At 39.1% G+C, this 16,009-nt stretch overlaps 1 protein-coding gene across 1 annotated transcript; it reads right to left on the bottom strand.

Annotated features, from left to right (window-relative positions):
- Nucleotides 1-7,270: 7,270 nt before the first annotated feature.
- Nucleotides 7,271-15,785, bottom strand: LOC134796553 (putative inorganic phosphate cotransporter). Its single transcript, XM_063768734.1, has 11 exons — nt 15,707-15,785; nt 14,606-14,738; nt 13,403-13,582; nt 12,296-12,434; nt 11,520-11,734; nt 11,113-11,265; nt 10,508-10,640; nt 10,105-10,229; nt 9,417-9,539; nt 7,589-7,721; nt 7,271-7,412 (listed from the first exon to the last, which is right to left on the bottom strand). Exons 1-11 carry the CDS (start codon nt 15,748-15,750, stop codon nt 7,312-7,314), a joined length of 1,479 nt encoding a protein of 492 aa, XP_063624804.1. The 5' UTR covers nt 15,751-15,785; the 3' UTR covers nt 7,271-7,311.
- Between the last annotated feature and the right edge of the window lie 224 nt (nt 15,786-16,009).

The following is a 16,009-nucleotide window of genomic DNA, read 5'->3' as shown; positions in this document are numbered from 1 at the left end:
TGGACAACCTCGTTTCGAGGTTTCTGCAACTTCGTTAACTAACTCAACAGTAGCCAGAAAATAATTTATTGGAGTAAGACATAATTATTTAAGAAAAATGTGTTAATTGTTTAACCCTACAAAGCATGACTTTTTTGTTTAGGTAGAAAATAAAATTATAATGTGATGAATACAGGGTGGCTAACAAATAATTGCGCGTTGCCAGGGAGGTTTCGGGGTTATACTGAGCATCTTTTACTATGGCACCAACCCCGAAATCCTAGGCATACTAGTTTAGACAAATCCTTTATAATTTAAGGATTTTCTGCACAACACAAAACTTGGCACCTATATAGATCTTAATTCTTTTGTCGGCAAGTCAACCACGACACATATTCTTATTATTGAACTTGGCTCTCATTTCACATTTATGTTTTTGTTGGGATATTTTTTATTTGAACTACTGTTTCTTACTGATGCACTGTAAGTACCAACCCGCCCAGCAAAAGGGCCTAAAAGCGTTCCAGTACTTTTCCCTTTATTAGAACTTCTGTTAACATGTATTGTTTTGACTAACCGCATTTTCTTTTAATAGGCAATATAAGTTTTCTGATACAAATACGTGTAACTACACAGGTAGATACGGAACTACACGTTCATAGTTAAGAAGTAGTAGGTATTATATTTTGCCCTACTATATACCTACTACATGAATTGTAATAGATTTACTTGAGCGTTAAGGGAGAAAGCTGCCAGCTCCTTGGATCCGGGTGACATCGACCAGTTGTTAGACCAAATTTTGGAACCAGTCTTGTAACGCCGGACCCCGTGGAGTGAGGGTTTTGAAGCTAAAAGTAATATTATAGTTGGGAAGCACTAATTAAGAATATACGTCATTGTAAAACCCATTATACTATCTACATAAATAGACTAACTTCTTTATTTAGTTAGGAATATTTTTGACTACGTTTTTTTTAATGATAAATTAATAATTATGTGTATGGCAATTTAAAAAAAGTTCACATGATCATAGTGGCTTGCTCTCAACCTGACCTTTAACCTTCTAGAATGAATAAAGTTAAGCCCCACCCATCATTTAATAATATAATATATCCTACGAGTGTACCAGACTATTAAAATTAATACTCGCGCATTTCGTGCGTGAACAAACCAACAGGCCCTAATATCCGGCGATATATTAAAAACGAAATGGTCAAGCGTGAGCCAGGTCTGTCTTTTGAGGGTTTATTACTTTAGGTTTCTTTTGGATCGGATGGCGCTGTATGTAATTATGTATGGCTCTTTACATTATGCGATAACGCTCGTTGTCAAAACTTACTTTTGACAATTCAGTTAGCACAAAACATAAGCGCCGACTATTTCGGCACTCAAACTCATTGCCATGTTTATAAATTAGATTTTATATATCTAATACACTCTACATATATTATTGGATCACAGGGCAAATCGGATCAGACTAAAAAATGTTAATATTCAAAATATTGCTTATGACTGGCGCAGAAACCGAAGACATGTACAATTGTACATCGCTATTTTAGTGCACTCATATCATCATCATCATCTTCCAGGAAATAAAAAAAAAATACTGGAGACCTCGGGTGACCCTAGGGCTGGCTCATTCCTAGGTCAACGAGTAGGCATAGCCATCCAGCGGGGTAATGTAGCCAGCCTCATGGGCACCCTTCCGCAGGGCACAGACTTGGGGGACCTTTCATAGGCCTTTCATATTTTTTCTATTGTTGTTTAATTTTTAAGTAGTTTTATTTTAATGTTAGTTTAGTTTTGTAGGTAGTTTTAATTTTAGGTTACATTTATATTATCTCCTCTGTTGTATTTGTTAAATGTAAAATTAAATATAAGTATTTAAGAGTTAGACTCTTGTCGGTGGAGCGATTTCCATGCATGTCGGTCCTCTGCCTTCTCCTTGACAGCCTGATACGACACGACGTTGAGCTTTTCCTTTACTTGATCTATGTACGTTCTTCTTGGTCTCCCCTTCCGTCTATATTTCAAATATCAACGGAATTTTCACCAAGATTAGACTCACCCTGATCCCATTCTCCTCGGTCTACCCAAGCTCTTTGATGTCCACCTATTGTTAAGGGGCTCACTGATTACCAGTTCGCCGGACGATATCAGCCTGTAAGTTAAACGCAAAATTTGACAGCTCCGAACAACTGACAGGCTGATATCGTCCGGCGAACTGGTAATCTGTGGGCCCCTTTACAAATGGGTAACTACTAAAACTCTTGGCCGGTTTTCATTTATACATACCTACTATAGACCATGGCGATATTACGGCTGTTATTAACAATGGAATAAATTAATGCAATATTAGGCCACACTGAAAGTTTCTGGATTCTTATATATGAGAAGACTCATTTTTTCTAAGTGGCCAGTCCAGGAATTTTCAGTATGCCCTTAGGTATACCTTTTATACCGAATTTCAATGAACGTTTCACAAAAAAACGACATGATAACCCTTTGGAATTCCCAACCCTGAAAGCGCTAAGACAACACGATAATATTTTTTAAATAAGACCTTTCCCTCACTCGGGGGCCACATCAACCTTTTTCGGACCTTCAAATGATAAAATAGGTAAGTATAATAAATATTTTCGTTGTTCCTTTCGTCGGGCAGTACAATACCTACTATAAATTCTGTATTATCTGTATAAAATATCAGTATTGTAAACGACTCGTGAAATTTTTAAAGATGACTGGAATTTAAAGAGTGAGGTAGGACAATATGATAATAATAATAATAATAAGCCCGCAGGGCAGCTTGTGGCGAGCTGTTGGGGAGTAACGACCCCACGGACCCGAGTGCTCCCGAGAGTCGGTCAGGGTCTCCGTCTCCGGCGTGTCTTCGTCGGTCGGAGTGGACCCCAAGGGGACCCGCAGGACTCTCAGCTCTAGCTTGCTTTCATTGGCCGTCCAGAGAGGAGTTGCTAGAGCTATATGCTCCAGGGGTGGAAGTGTTAAAGGGCATAACGCCGCGAGTAACTTCGGAGAAAGCGCAGCACCACCTCTCGACACCCCTGAGCCGCTCACGTGGGTGTTGCGCCTGGCCGTCTTTACGATGGCGTATCAGATGCCCATCTAACGAGTGGCGAGTCATCGCCTGCCTCGATGACTTGTGCAAGCAATGTTATGGCAGGTGTCCGGACTTCTTTGCAATAGCCCAGTCTTATTTTCATCCAAACTTAAACCATAGACCAGTTCTCTGTCCATATTCTTTACAATAGTTTCCAATGCCTGCTGCAACCGGTTCACGGATATCTATTGATGTACCCGTGAATGGGTTCTAGCAGGCGTTCTACATGACATCAAATCTCTCCAAACGGCTTCTACGTGTTGGATCCATATCCCCACGCACGCCTTATAAATGACCGGGCTCGAAAGACCCGAGAGTTTTAAAACGGAGATACAAATAATAATAATATATGGCGACAAGGCGACCATACCTTTCGTGGCCGACGCGCTGAGGGAGTGGTTGGCTCTCAATCCTGGAGCAAACGTGCTGGAAAACCCCAAAGTTCAGCGGGCGTGGGATGACGTGGGGTGTAAGGACATGCTGAACGGGCTTATTGGGAATGCTGTGGGCACGGAACACGCAAGACTTCTGGCCGTATCGCAGTCAGAATCCGGGGCATGGTTGCACGCGCTGCCTTCTCCACAATTAGGCACCCTGCTGGATAGTGACTCATTGCGGGTGTCCGTTGCTCTCCGCCTGGGCTGCAAGATATGTAAACCACATATATGCATTTGCGGTACCATGGTGGGGGCCGACGGCCACCACGCTCTGAGTTGCCGGCGTTGTGCTGGCAGGCACCCGCGTCACCATGCCCTCAACGATATAGTTCAGAGGGCTCTCAGGTCGGTGGGCACTCGAGCCTCCAGGCCTTAGTCGCACGGATGGCAAAAGGCCTGATGGGCTAACGCTCGTACCGTGTGTCAGCACCTTCGCCGCCTCGCATATCAGTCGCACGGTGCGGGCGGCTGGAGCGGCAGCCGAGTCTCAGGCTGCAGTGAAGCGACAAAAGTATGCCCCCCTGGGAGCAGGGTACATTTTTGTCCCTTTCGCGGTAGAAACGGCGGGCTGCTGGGGGGCGGACGCGAAAGACATGGTGCGCGACTTAGGCAGAAGGGGGACGACCCCCGCTCCGAGTGGTGCAAAGGCTATCCATAGCCATCCAGCGCGGCAATGCCGCAAGTATTATGGGCACTTTTGCACCGGAAGCGTCTAGGAGCGGCAGCAATGTTTCGTTAGTAAGTATGACTAATTAACTGTATGTATGTTTTGTGCAATTGAACGAAATAAATTACAATAATAATAATAGTGGCTGGTAACAGACGCGGGAGGGTTTTGAGCATCTCCATGCTTGATTCCATACACTTTCTTGCAACATAGTGTTTATAAACGACTGTTTCAATGTGAGACATGTGTCCTTAACCTTGCCATCAATGAAACATTCAACATATAAACCATCCTATCTCTGCCATTCCTAAAGTTAAGTATCTTATATTTTGTCATATGATAGACAAATTATTACCAATTTTCATGGTATTTTAGTTTCGCAAATTTTGCACATAGTCTTTAATTATATAAAAAAAAATTAACTGTATGTATGTTTTGTGCAATAGAACGAAATAAATTACAATAATAATAATAGTGGCTGGTAACAGCCACTGGGTAGAAAGCGGCGCACACCTCTCGACACCCCTGAGCCGCTCACACCGGTGTTGCCCCTGGGCGTCTTTACGACGGCAGTTTCAGGGGCCCATATAGTAAGCGGCGAGTCACCACCTGCCATGATAACGTGTACTAACATTGTTATGGCAGGTGTCCGGACCTCTGCAGCAATAGCCCAATCTTTTGACCAGCCAAAATTCATCACCATAACCAGCACTTTTCTCCACTATATTTACAATAGTCCCTACGCCTGTTGGGACCGATTTACGGGTATCTATTTGTACCCGTGAATGGGTTCTAGCAGGTGTATTACATAACAGCAAACTTCTCCAAAGGGCCTCTACGTGTTGGATCTGTATCCCCACGCACGCCTATCAAATGACCGGGATGTATATACCCGTGACTTTATAAGAGATACAACCGAAGTGTCAATGTCAAGTTTATGTTTCCGATTTAGGCCCCAAGATGGCAGATCCTTCAACGCGCACGGTCCCTATAGGACTGTCATCATCTGCCGCGCTTGTCAGTCTGACGGTCACGTAAGCAGTCAACGGAAGATCGTCGACATAACTCACCGTTGCGGGGGAGTAAAGTTACATTGCTCGTAGAATCTATGGCTATAAATTAAGGTTATAAATTACTTATTATATTAAAACATATCAGAAAACTTACGATTTAATTTTGATGGAGTTATCACACATCAGTTGTGATTTTTTTTTTTGCGGGACGCCAAACCAGCATTGGATGACAATAGGGAATATTACGCAAAACTCTGAGTAGAGGGCGTCACTATCACAATCACAGGGCCTACCGCAAAACACGAACATCGAAAGTTCGGTTTCTATCTCTCTATCACTCTTACCTATTCGATCGATAGAGAGGCAGATAACGAAATTTCGATTTTCGCGTTTCGCGGTAGGCCACCTGTAAACAAACGGCCTTGATGCATCAATGTCAGTGATAACTTGTCAAAAAACTGTTTAAGGCCTAGTGTGTATAAGTTACTCTATGGTTTACTATGTGCACTAGTGCTACACTCTGGCGGCAGAACATTGCAGTAATTCTCCCAATTAAGGACGAGAAAGCCTAAACTCCCAAGTCCTGTTGTTGCGTGTCGCACGCCACACGCTTTGGTTGTTTGAGATAAACCCAGGTCGGGTGCAATGAATGATGACAATATCAATCGCTTAAAAAACATGGGTGGATAGCGCACCAGTATAAAGGACTACGGTAAGGATATAAGGTAACATGAAAAACTTAAATGAATTAAATCTGCAGGCCTAGCACATGATTGGCGCGACAGTATCTCGCGGCGAGATAGACTACCGTCTTTTTATAACTATAAAGAGGGACGGGTAATCTACCTCGCCGCGAGATACTGTCGTGCCAATCATGTGCTAGCCCGGCTGGCATGTAAGTATCTGAGCTCTGTCAACTACTACCATGTTTTTTTGGCGAATCTTCTCAATTCCAATTCGAACTCTCAGAAAAATCTCGAACATGATTTGTTAATTTAACTCTTTACCAATATTGTGTATTTGTCACAAGTGTCACAACCACGACTTTGTGCCAAATGGGAATAACATCTAATTATGAGAGTAGGTACACAACCAGATAATTATGTAATCTTAAGCAGAGTTGGGTGTGTTCTTCAAACACAAAGCAGTAATTACTTAATTAATATTATTAATATAATATATTAATAATTAGTAAAGTTTGCATATAATCGTGTTATATAAACCGGACAAGTGTGAATCGGACTAGCCCACCGAGGGTTCCGAACCAATTTAACTTATTTTTTTACAAATTTAGAGTTTTGGGATTTTTCCATGTATTTGTAGTGTAAGTCTTGACAAATTTTATAGTTCTAGGTCAACGGGAATTAGCCTATATTTAAATTTTGATTCTATTGAGAGTGTCTAAAAATTTATGTTTTTGCGGCATAAACGACCGAATCTTTTTTTTTTGTTAACTTAGAAGTTGTATTTTTTCACAGCTTCAAAGGACTATAGACTTGAGTGTATGGTTTTAATTTCAACTCGATACCTCGACGCATTCCCGAGATAAAGGGTGGACAACAAAGTAATCCTATAAAGGTTTCGTTTTTTCCTTTTGAGGTACGGAACCCTAAAAATCCTCAATACAAGCCTTATTGTCACTTAATATAAAGTGTTAATATTTCCTTAAATTGTGTCCTAGGTATAATGGGTTCAGCTCCTCTTGATAAAAATTAAGCAACTAAATATTTCACTTCAAATGAGTGAATGCATGAAATTATTGACATGGAAACATATTCGAATACTGTTTAGTGACCAGAAAACATAACAGAGGCAGATTTCGTACTTTGTTCATTCACGTGTAGTGTACCGATTATTTATTTTCGCATCAATAAATATGAATTCTAAAATGTAAAAGTTGTTTGTAAAGCAAGACGAGATGATAGTTTTTTATATACTTATAAAGAAAATTGTTCATCTGCAATAATATGTTACACAATGAAAGCCACAAAAATATTATTTTTTCTACAGTCAGTTTTTATTTTACTTATTCACTAATTTCACTATTCACACGAAAAAATAAATAAGTTATTTATTTCACATATAACCTATCATGTATTATTTATCTTTGAGCTGGTTTTGAAAACTATACACAATTTCTTGACTCGCTTTCTCCGTTGAGTTTGAGTCCGTATTATTTTTCATCTGTTTTTCATTGCCTGCAACAAAAACGAATAATTGATTTGAATCAAAATAAGTAGGTACCTAATAATAACAAATAGTGAATATCCCGACGCAAGCCTATCAAAAGACCGGGATTTATAGGCCCGTGAAATCCAAAATGGAGTCACAAATAGTGATAGGATTCATAGAATCTTTATGGAACAAGAACTACCTGGTTCATACTCGTTTGGCGCATCGTTCCACGCCTGGAGCTTAGTGGTGCCGAAGAATCGAAATACCAGGTCCCCGGTGATTATTAAGCCAGCTGCTAAGAAGAATACGATACGCCATCTAGCGGGGTCTGTCTGAAATTATAAAATATTAAAGTTAGTAGGGTAACTTGTTGATCAATGAAACACTAAAAGTTCAAGCCTTTCTATCTCTGGTGTTTTTAAAGTTATGAGTGTGACATTTCGTATGAAGATAAACAATTTCGTTGGCTATCATATGGCATTCTTGGTTTCTACTTATCTGTAACAGCTCCTGTGTTATAAGCCTTTTTTTGAAAAATGAGTTTTGTTTCATTGTGTACTTGTGCATGTTTTCAATGAAACACTCTGATTTTTACAGTGAAACAAATGTAATAATTATAGTCTACCATGAAACATCGTTAATAAACATTGAAACGGTGTAATAAATAAATGACATTAATACATATATGCTTTCACTCAATTAATGAGAAAGGAAAGGAGAAAATAGTGGTAGGCTAAAATTAGTTATTTAAAAGGTTTCCGACATATGGAATCATTATAAGATTGCTGAAATATTTAAAAGCGAAAGACTTGTTTCATTGTACACACACCTGAGTTTCATTGTGAATTGAAAATGTGGTCGGCACGTACGGCATGCTGCGAAAAAGGCGCCTTTTATGTCCACGGAGCATGATTGCCAACTAGGTAGACGCGGGAGGGTTTTGAGCATCTCCATGCTTGATTCCATACACTTTCTTGCAACATAGTGTTTATAAACGACTGTTTCAATGTGAGACATGTGTCCTTAACCTTGCCATCAATGAAACATTCAACATATAAACCATCCTATCTCAGCCATTCCTAAAGTTAAGTATCTTATATTTTGTCATATGATAGACAAATTATTACCAATTTTCATGGTATTTTAGTTTCGCAAATTTTGCACATAGTCTTTAATTATTTAAAAAAAATAATGAGTTTGTTTCATTGTGTGCTGGTACCGGTGTTCAGTGAACATCATGTTTCATTGTATACTACATAAAAATGTTTCATTGTGAGACTAGGGGGTGTCTTTTGAATCAATTAATAAAAACTGCACCAAAAAGTGAAAGAAATTTAAAAATATTTAGCTCCAAATAAACTTTAATACACATAGAACATAACAAAAACTTAGAAAACGCCATACTCTAGTCTATATCTTGGTAAAAAATGGCTAAACTTAAATGAAAAAAAAAAAATTTTGCTTGCACGAATTCACAATAATGCTCGTAGCAACGTGCTCCTACTCCGAGGCGCGCTCGTGTTTTGGGGAGGTGCTGGGGGTCCCTGAGCCTGCCCTTGCTTGACAGACGGCACTAGCTGGTAGCACCTAGTTTCCGAGATATCGCAAAGTTACACTGTGTCCGATTGTTTCAATGTAGCACAACTGACCCTACATACCTACGTAGATTTTTTAATTTGCTACTCTGGAAAGGGAGAGAATGTGAAACTGAATTTCACGCGGACAGAACGACGAATATAAACAGTATTTTTTGTAATAATTTATTTTTCGAATTTAAATAGAGAGCTTCTACGAAACATGTCGCGCGAGTAACTAAAAACACGTGAGATTAACCGTAAAATTAGCACTGCATAATGTATTTTATTTTATTGAATGATTTACAGCTGAATACCTCCTGGCCTTTATAAAGGATTGAATCCAAATCGAATTTAGAATTAAAATGTAGTACAAGAAGGTTCCAAATTCAAAACTGCAATAATGACAAGGGGGACTCAGAAGGATAGAGTTAGTAAACTGGTAATACTTACGGGATGGTCACCAAGGATGAAGCCCGTACTAAGAGGTGCCAAGATGCCAATGAGATTGGCGACACAGTTGGTCATGCCGAACATAATACCACCGAAATTAGGTGACAGGTCGATGTGATTCAACTGGAAACAATTGATCAGTTAATATTCAAGTTCTGTTTAATCTGACTGCATGGCAACTCACGAATCAAAGATGGTGCTTTAGAGCGCAGTCGAAATATTTATTGGTCATATTTACTCAGATTTTAAAACGAAAAGTTAAGTTTATGTGCGTATATAGGTAAATAATGATTCTATCACACAAGTTAATAGAAAAAAAGTGCCACATTTTGCGTAATATGTACGAGTTAAAATTTAAAAAAAAAATTAGGCTTTGTAGATTTAACTTTGGATATTTCCACTGATGAGAAGTGAATATATAAAATGGAAATATTTATTTGGTGTAACACATTTTACATTTTCACATAATAACGCGGTCGATTTCAGAAAAAAGTTACAAACGTGTTTTACTTTGTTGGAGTGTATAACGGCCTGTTTCAAATTTTTGGCGTTTATTAAAATTAGAATCAGGCTGTAAGCTACTGCATCCGCTTACCACCATGTGAGTTTGTCATCATCTTGGTATAAAAAAAAATACATACCTACCTATCCATAGACACCGCCAGCGAATGTGTTAAAGAGAACTTACCACATAACCACACCCGCTGCTGCTCAAAATTCCACCAGTGAGTGTCATCACTGCTATGGCGATATTTTGGTGCTCACTTGTGAGGTATGACATCACGATGAGACCTATACCGCCGCCTACGCATCCTGTAATGATCGGATTGCATATCTTAACAAATGTACTAAAGAAAAAGACATTACTTTAATTTTTGGCACTAGCTTCTACCCCCGACTTCGTCGTGTTAAAAACTTTGATATCCTATGTCCTTGCCCGGACCTCAAACTATCTCCATACCAGATTTCTTCGAAATCGGTTTAGCGGTTTAAGCGTAAAGAGGTAACAGAAAGAAAAAGTTTCGTATTTATAATCATAGTGATATCAATCACCATCGCACCATGTAAGTAAGTACCTATTCTTTGCATACCTATTGAGTTGAAAAGTTTCCGAGTAGCGTCCAGACTGAGTGTATTGTTATTTATTAGGTAATCGCTTAGCACGCTAGTAATCACCAAGACAATCCATTGTCCGATGAACGGGAGGGCCGAAAGTGAGGAGCTCTGAAAATAAAGTTATGGAGAAGAATAATATAAAAGGAATAATATTTTTTTTCCTGATTTCCGAGCTCAAAAAAATCGGACTAAAATGTCGCATGATAGTAGTTACCGACTTATTTTACATTTTGCTGTTGCTTCCTGCCGGCTAAAGATAAATACAGTTAAAGTCTAAAATATCGATTTGGACAAAGTGACAAAAATATGTGAACGGGAGCTTTATTCTCAAATCACCTTGGCTGTGCATTATGTATATAGTTTTATTCTGTTACTCGCTTCTGCCTGCGACTTCGTCTGCATGGGAAAACTATCCTATGTCCTTTCTCGGGCTTAAAACTATCTCCATACCAAATTTCATCGAAATCCGTTCAGCGGTTTTAGCGTGAAGAGATAACAGACAAAGAAGTATCTCACTAATTTTATAAATGTGAACTTGACTCTAGCATTGTGGGATTCTAGCGTTGTTTCTTATGCTTACATTTTTCAAGTTAATTCCCAGTGCCTGTTTCAAGTAAGTAGGCATTTGGACCAGAAACATAATGAATGTCCAGTTGAAACCGATGTGGATGATCGCCGTGGCGTAGAGAGGCCGTGATGTGAGGATACTTCGCCAAGGAATGGGCGGGCAGGCCTGAAAAATATAATTAAAAAGTGACATTTTCCTACTCAATAAATATTCATTTCATCTGTCTTGTCACTGCAGCCTGCCTTTGCTATGCTGGTCTACTACCTTAGCGTATTGTGACGGTAGTGCCACGTGTTTGTTTTCATGTTTTTACCTATTTTTACCATACAAATCCACTAATCCGGCAGTTCCAACAATCCGGCAAAGGGGGCAAAATTCGGGCGGCGGCCGAGCGCCTACTGTATATTACGAAAAATTACCTTCCCACTGGAATTAAGTGAGCTCTCAATATACTCTCGCTCCTCTTCCTTTACCCACCGGTGCTCTCTGGGACTACTTCCCGCAAAACCCCACCATATGATAGCAGTCCCACAAGCGAGCACACCCATTGTATAGAAAATGAGCGTCCAACCAAGCGACGTTGAAGACAGCATGCCACAAACAGGCATCGTCAAAATCGTGCCTATTTGAATGCCTGTAACAAAAAAGGTACTGGAATTAGATCGTTATTATAAAACGGTAAGTAATTAATTAATTATTAAGCCCAGTTACTAGTGGTACTCCTGAAGTAAAACTATGGAAACGGATTATATTGCGTACTTATAGCCATCAGAATATCACCTTTAGGCACACCGCTTTTCGTCTCTAGCTATGGTCGGTATCAAGGTTGCATCTCGCTCCAGATGATCTGTCTCCACCGGTTTGTGTCCAACTCGTCTTTAAAGACCGTGTAGAAAGCATCTTATTGGTGAACGATCGCGTGATCTTCTGCCTTCGGTGTTTCCAACCACAATCAGTTTTCCCAAACTTTCGTCGCCTCTGCGCTCTGTGTGTCCGAAATATGAGAGTATGCGTTGTTGGCATATGGTAGATAGACGAGTTTTCACTCGGAGCTGGGTTAGGATTGATGCATTAGTACGCCTTGTAGTCCAAGGTATTCGCAACATTCGTCTCCAACACCACATCGCAAATTCATCAATCCTTATTCCCGCTTTCCGACAACTTTGAAATAATGTTTAAGAAAGCGTTATTTTACCTGCATAAGCGATCATGCTAAGTCTTGTTCTTTCCTGCGGCGGGGCCCACTGGCCTATAAGCGTGTGTGTGCTTGGCATAAAGCAAGCCTGCGTCAGGCCCATAGCCATGCGGACCAAGCACACCGCTATCCAAGATCCCTAAAACGTTCAAATACACCGTTATTGTTATTTTATACTCGTATGCCTTTATTCCTTAATTTGGCAGAAATCACGAAAATTATATTATAACCACTGAATAAGAAAAGTAAGCAAGTTTGCTGATGGAAAGTTTTCTTGGAAGAATTCTCAATTAGAAAAACCGGTTTAAATCAGATAAAAACCGGTGTAACCAACGTTTGATAAAACAATTAGTTATACATTACGTGATTGTTCCCAGCCTTTTTCCATATGTATTTGCATTCGTAACTAATACTAAAGTAAACATTAGCCAACACCTCCAAGATAAAATGTTACTGTTCAGTTTGACGTCATGTATCTATATTTACACCGCGTTTCCTTGTTGTTTTTTTTTATGAGATGAATGTTTGATTAAAAATGCTAAATGACCTTGTACAATTTTTTTTATAATTATGTGAAATTAATGTTGCTTTTATTACGTCCACCACATAATTACTTAAGTATGTTTCCTGCTGGATAACAAAAGCAAGCAAGCAAGCAAGGAGCACCAAAGTGCGCTGCTCACGTTAAAAGGTTTCCTGCAATCTTGACCTGACCGTTGGTTAGGGGTTTATCACTTTGGAGGAATTTCTGCCTTAATGGCCACTACGAGGAATACGCCTTGCCCACTTCTAAGGGGGTACCCTTCGAACTAAGATGATGTCGGTGCCATTGATTAAATACTATTTTATAATTTCATTAGGAAGAAAAACCACGATCTAGCTCCCTCCATTTCACTCACCCTTTCGGTGAGGTTGAGCGACCACGTCTCAGTGCCAGTAATTAAATAATATACCTACAATACCGTAGAATTATAAAACTTTGCCCCGTAACACAACTTTGCCCATCGCGACACGGTTCAGTAGGCAAAGTTATGTTAAAGGGCAAAGTTTTATACTTTTATACACTAAAATACTTACTAATACACTAATATACACTAAAATACTTACAAATTTAGCCAAAGTAGGGGTAGCTAAGCACAGTATTCCATTGATGATTAGAGCAGACAAAAGCATCGGTTTGCCACCAAACTTCTTCGCCAGGATACCTGCCGGTATCTGCATGATAGTGTACCCCCAGAAAAAGGAAGACAACACTACTCCTCGGATCTCCTCGTTCCATTCGTATATCTAGGGACAACATTAAGGTAAACGTACTAGTGCTCGACATGCTAATGCACAATAGATTACACCTTGCTGTCACCTCTATTGACAATGACTTAAGTTTCAAGATGACATGTACTGGGATCGCGTCGAGCACCAGTATGTTTACCTTATACATAGTATATAATTATTTTTTCAATTGTGTAAGCTTTTAACCTATGATGGATGAAACATGGCACAAAAATAGTTTTAACCTCAAATGATTACATATTATATATGTAAAACTGTCTATTCCAAAATTTATCTCCTAAATTTAAATTGGATCTAAATCAAGGATAGGGTTAAGGAAACAAATTGCAAAGGACAGTGTTCTACTATATTTAACTTCCTATACAAAAATGAACACCAATTCTTCTTATTATTTACAGAGACCATTGTTTAGTGTCCCTAAAATATGCTTCTGATCTTGTCCCTAGAATCAACTCATAAATCCTATATAAATCTTATTCGCTTTGTAGCAGAGTGGACGAGAGTGATCTTAAAAGGGTATCGTTTATATAAGCTTTTTATTAACTTGAGTACTTTTTTTTCTTTTCCTTGACGTTGTCTGCCGCTCCTTACTTATGTTTTCAAGCTTTGTGTAAATACAAAGCTTAAATAGAATATAGCTTTCTGTTTCTAAGTATCCACGAGGCTTGAATTTAAAATACCTATCTTTTTTTAAGTATCCACGTTGCGCGTGTTGCCAATTTCTGTTCAAGAAGCATAGCATGTGTTCGCATATCGTGACTACTTTGAAAAAATCTCGTATATCTCACACTGACACTAAAAGTTGAAAGGTAGTAACTCTGTATGCATCCCTTACATAGATTCCACATTTTTCTCTTGATTGACAGAACAAGATACGAGTTTTTTTCAAAGTAGTGCCTATATACGTATATTCAATTTTTTTTCTTGCTGAACCGAAACCGTTGTAACAGTATAATATTGCAAACCATAAGGGCCAAATACCTACTTTATAAATCTTAAAAAGTCTCGAAATGACCTTACCTCGACCGTAGTACTGTTTTTGGTGGTGTCAGTCATGGCTAGCACCGCGACACCCATGCTGCTTCTCATCACATAGATAACCGTGGCACAAACTGCAGTTAACACCATCTGCATGTGGCGGAAGCCAAGACCACTCCCTGAAAAAACAAAAAATGTGTGGTTTTATGAAACTACGATGCAAATGGAACTTATTAACATTGAAAATGTTTATCAGATCGTTTTCTTGGGAGAGTGTAATTCGGCTATATTCCCAAAAGTTGCCTACAAAGATATACGAAAGGTGTAACCTGTCGTCTACCAAGTTGTCAAAAAAAAGCACCCCTCTATCTACCCCTGCCGGAGATCTCCGTCAATTATTCTGTACCCCGTATTTGTTACGGACGGAGATCTGGTCTAGCGTGAGTCATCCTTTATACCGACAAGTGGTATAGTTGGAATTAGCATGGCCTACTGATTATCAAAATGCTTGTTGTCGCTTCCTAAAGTGAATGAATTTTTATGAGGTCACAAAGATGGCACGATTTGTTGTTAGATTTTGTCGATTATTGCAAAAACTATTTAGCCGATTTAAGCAAACAAGGTGTCATATATACTATTAGAAGTATTAGAACAAATTAAATTATTTTCAGAAAATATTTTAATTTGTTTTTATAAAGTAGAAACTCTACTATATAAATTATAAACTGAAATAAATGTCGTATACTAAGAATAAGTGACCAAGGCCTCCAGTGCCCCAGGCTGGAATCGAACCAGCGTCCTCTGCTATCGCACACCGACACATCGCACACATCGACAGGCACCTGCCGCGATAGCAGAGGACGCTGGTTCGATTCCAGCCTGGGGCACTGGAGGCCTTGGTCACTTTTTCTTAGTAAATGTTATTTATTTCAGTTTATAAGGTGTCATATGATAGGTATTTACATGCTTAATAAATGTATGTAAAGCCATTTGTCGGTACCTATAAATCTTTTCGGTCCTATGAAAATCGTAACTAAAGTAGTTTCTACGAATTGGCCTCTCTAAAAGTTAGTGAACTGGCTATCATATACCCATGTATTTAGAATTAGGCTGTAAAACCTTACACATATTAGTTCACCATACTTGCCTCGCTTCTTCACATCGATCTCCATTTGTAATTTCTCCATGATCTCGATTCCTCCCACCGCACTACACAAATGCACTCCCAGTGTAAACTAATACAATTAAATAGATACGCAGAAGCAATGTACAGCTATCACTTACTTAATTAATATAACAAACAGTATCTACAGGATGTGTAAAATTTATTTACTTTGCTTTGTACGAATCGACGAAACAAATTATATCATGTGAATTTATTTTCTACTTACTACTTACCTACCTAACATTGTATATCCTACTTATAAGTCATTATTGTTTAATCGC

This window comes from Cydia splendana, chromosome 13 (assembly GCF_910591565.1).
Source record: "Cydia splendana chromosome 13, ilCydSple1.2, whole genome shotgun sequence".
Lineage (NCBI taxonomy): Eukaryota > Metazoa > Arthropoda > Insecta > Lepidoptera > Tortricidae > Cydia > Cydia splendana.
This window is presented reverse-complemented; position numbering and strand designations above follow the sequence as displayed.